The sequence below is a fragment of the Rattus norvegicus genome, chromosome 6 (genome assembly GCF_036323735.1).
Source record: "Rattus norvegicus strain BN/NHsdMcwi chromosome 6, GRCr8, whole genome shotgun sequence".
In the NCBI taxonomy this organism is placed as follows: domain Eukaryota; kingdom Metazoa; phylum Chordata; class Mammalia; order Rodentia; family Muridae; genus Rattus; species Rattus norvegicus.
The window spans coordinates 140,500,012-140,502,249 of NC_086024.1; the positions used below are offsets into that span (position 1 = coordinate 140,500,012).

General features: G+C 37.7%; 1 gene segment (V, D, J or C); it reads right to left on the bottom strand.

Moving 5' to 3' along the window:
* Nucleotides 1-1,089: 1,089 nt before the first annotated feature.
* Nucleotides 1,090-1,672, bottom strand: Ighvl1 (immunoglobulin heavy chain variable region like 1). The segment is given in 2 exon segments: nucleotides 1,090-1,454; nucleotides 1,561-1,672. Coding segments are annotated over 2 exon segments (411 nt in total).
* Nucleotides 1,673-2,238: the final 566 nt, after the last annotated feature.

A 2,238-nucleotide genomic window follows, 5' to 3' on the forward strand; every position in this document is an offset into this window, starting at 1 on the left:
GAAGAGTAGATTTAACTTCTCATGAAGTGCAGAATGTTCTCTGAGGCATAATCTCTATACCTCTGAGAGGTGTAATTCCATCGCCAGGTCCTGTAAAAGACTAGAAACAGTGTTTCAAATATATTTCTCTATGTAGACACCGACTTTACTCAATAAATAAATTTATATAAAATCCAATAATGAATAGTCATGAGGGTCGTGGAGAAATGAATTATACAAAAGAGATTATCATATCTGAAATGTGATATTCACAGTACCCAGGGAAATGAATGGAGGTTTCGGACTCATTAGGGTTTATGGTCCATCATTCCCTCTCCCTCTGGATTTTCCATTAATTATAAGTGCTACTCTAATAAAAATTCTGAGAAAGACTCTGTCTTGAATATAGGAAAAACAAACAAACAAACAGAGTGTGGTGTTTTGAATATGCTTGGCCCATAGGAACTGAAATTATTAGGAGGTGTGGCCTTATTGGAAGAACTATAGCCTGTTTGGAGTAAGTGTGTCACAGTGCTAGTGACCTATTCTGGTCTCCTTCTATACAAACAACCCACCCTGTGGAAGAGACTACTCTTCAGGCTTCCTGCAGAAAAGAGTCTCCTCCTGGATATCTTCAGATCAAGGTAAATTCCGCCCATGTCTTCCTGCAAGTTGCCATGATTCTCATAATGCTGACAGCAGACTGAACCACTGAATGTGTAAGCTAGGCCCATTAGATGATTTAAATTACAAGTTGTCTTTGTTGCTGTTGTGTCTTATGGAAATAGTTTAATCCTCATTATAACACAAGGGTCACCATGAACTTCCTCATGTTATTTCAGCAATGAAGACTAAAATATTTATGAACTCATAATTCTTGTTATGTATTTTCTTCATGTGAGACACTGCCTCCTATATTTTGATAACAGCAGAAATATAAGAAAGGGTTTGATCATAATAGTTTCTCCAAAACAAACATTTTTAAAACCTTTCTGAGAAACTAAGGTGAAAGGAAGTTTAGATACCTGAGAATAGTGCTCGATTATGTGTTTATAATCTGATCTTAACCAGTGTTGTGCATACTAGGCGTACAGTGCACCCCCTGGTGGTTCAGAGGGCCTGACAGTGAAGTTTTTGTCTAGTTTCACAGTGAAGTTCATTCATTGTGTATGTAGTACAGAAATAAGTGGCAGTGTCCTCAGATCTCACACTGCTCATCTGCAGGTACAGGGTGTTCTTGGCATTGTCTCTGGAGATTGTGAATCGATCCTTTATGGATGGTGCATAGTTTGTCTCAGTGCCGTCATATTCAATCTCTCCAATCCACTCCAGGCCCTTTCCAGGAGCCTGTCGAACCCAGTGCATCCAGTAGTTACTGAAAGTGAATCCCGAGGCTACACAAGAGAGTTTCAGAGAACCCCCGGGTTTCAGCAAGCCTCCTCCAGATTCCACCAGCTTCACTTCACCCTTGACATCTATAAGTACAGAAAATACTAGTCAAAAATTACCACACACATCCACTGTTCCTCATATTCATGTCAACTGACAAATTCAGCATCTATTTCTTTTTTAAAATATTACCGTTTAAGAAAGCAAAAATAAAAATTAATCTCAGTTCCAACTCCATGTTGAGTAATCAATCAGAAGTCTTGGGAAACTGAACAGAGCTCCTCTGCCTGAAATGCAAGTTTAGGTCTGTCTGCTTTAATGAAGAGTAATCTGCCTTATTTGCATGACTTCCTGACATACAGCATGATATATAGTGGGAGCCAAGAGGTGACAAGTCTTAGATTATTTGTAAATTTACTGTATAAGTCAGGTTACAATGTTTGTATTGGAAAACTTGGTATCAGATTTCAGTATTTTGCTTAACAGAAACTAATGATCATCTGATATATTTTATACTTGCATATAAAAATTGCATTCTGGTGTGTATATCAAATCATTTTTTTTTCCTGGGTTCCTGAAGGATTTGGTTCTATGTGCCTATTCACTGAAGAACATGGTGATTACTGAGGCACCTCCAGGTCTGAGTGCAGCTGCTTCATGAGGGTGGGAACTCCCTTTTTATCATTGAAGACATATGACATACCTGCACTTCAATGTTCAAATAAATAACTGCAAAATGTTGTCAAGTTCTAAGTGTACCCAAGAATCTTTGGACTTCTTTTGTTATTATGTATTTTAGTTCTTCTTTCTCTGCATATTTCCTATTTGTTTGCTAAAAATATGGAATGACTGGTAAGTTGAATTTCAATA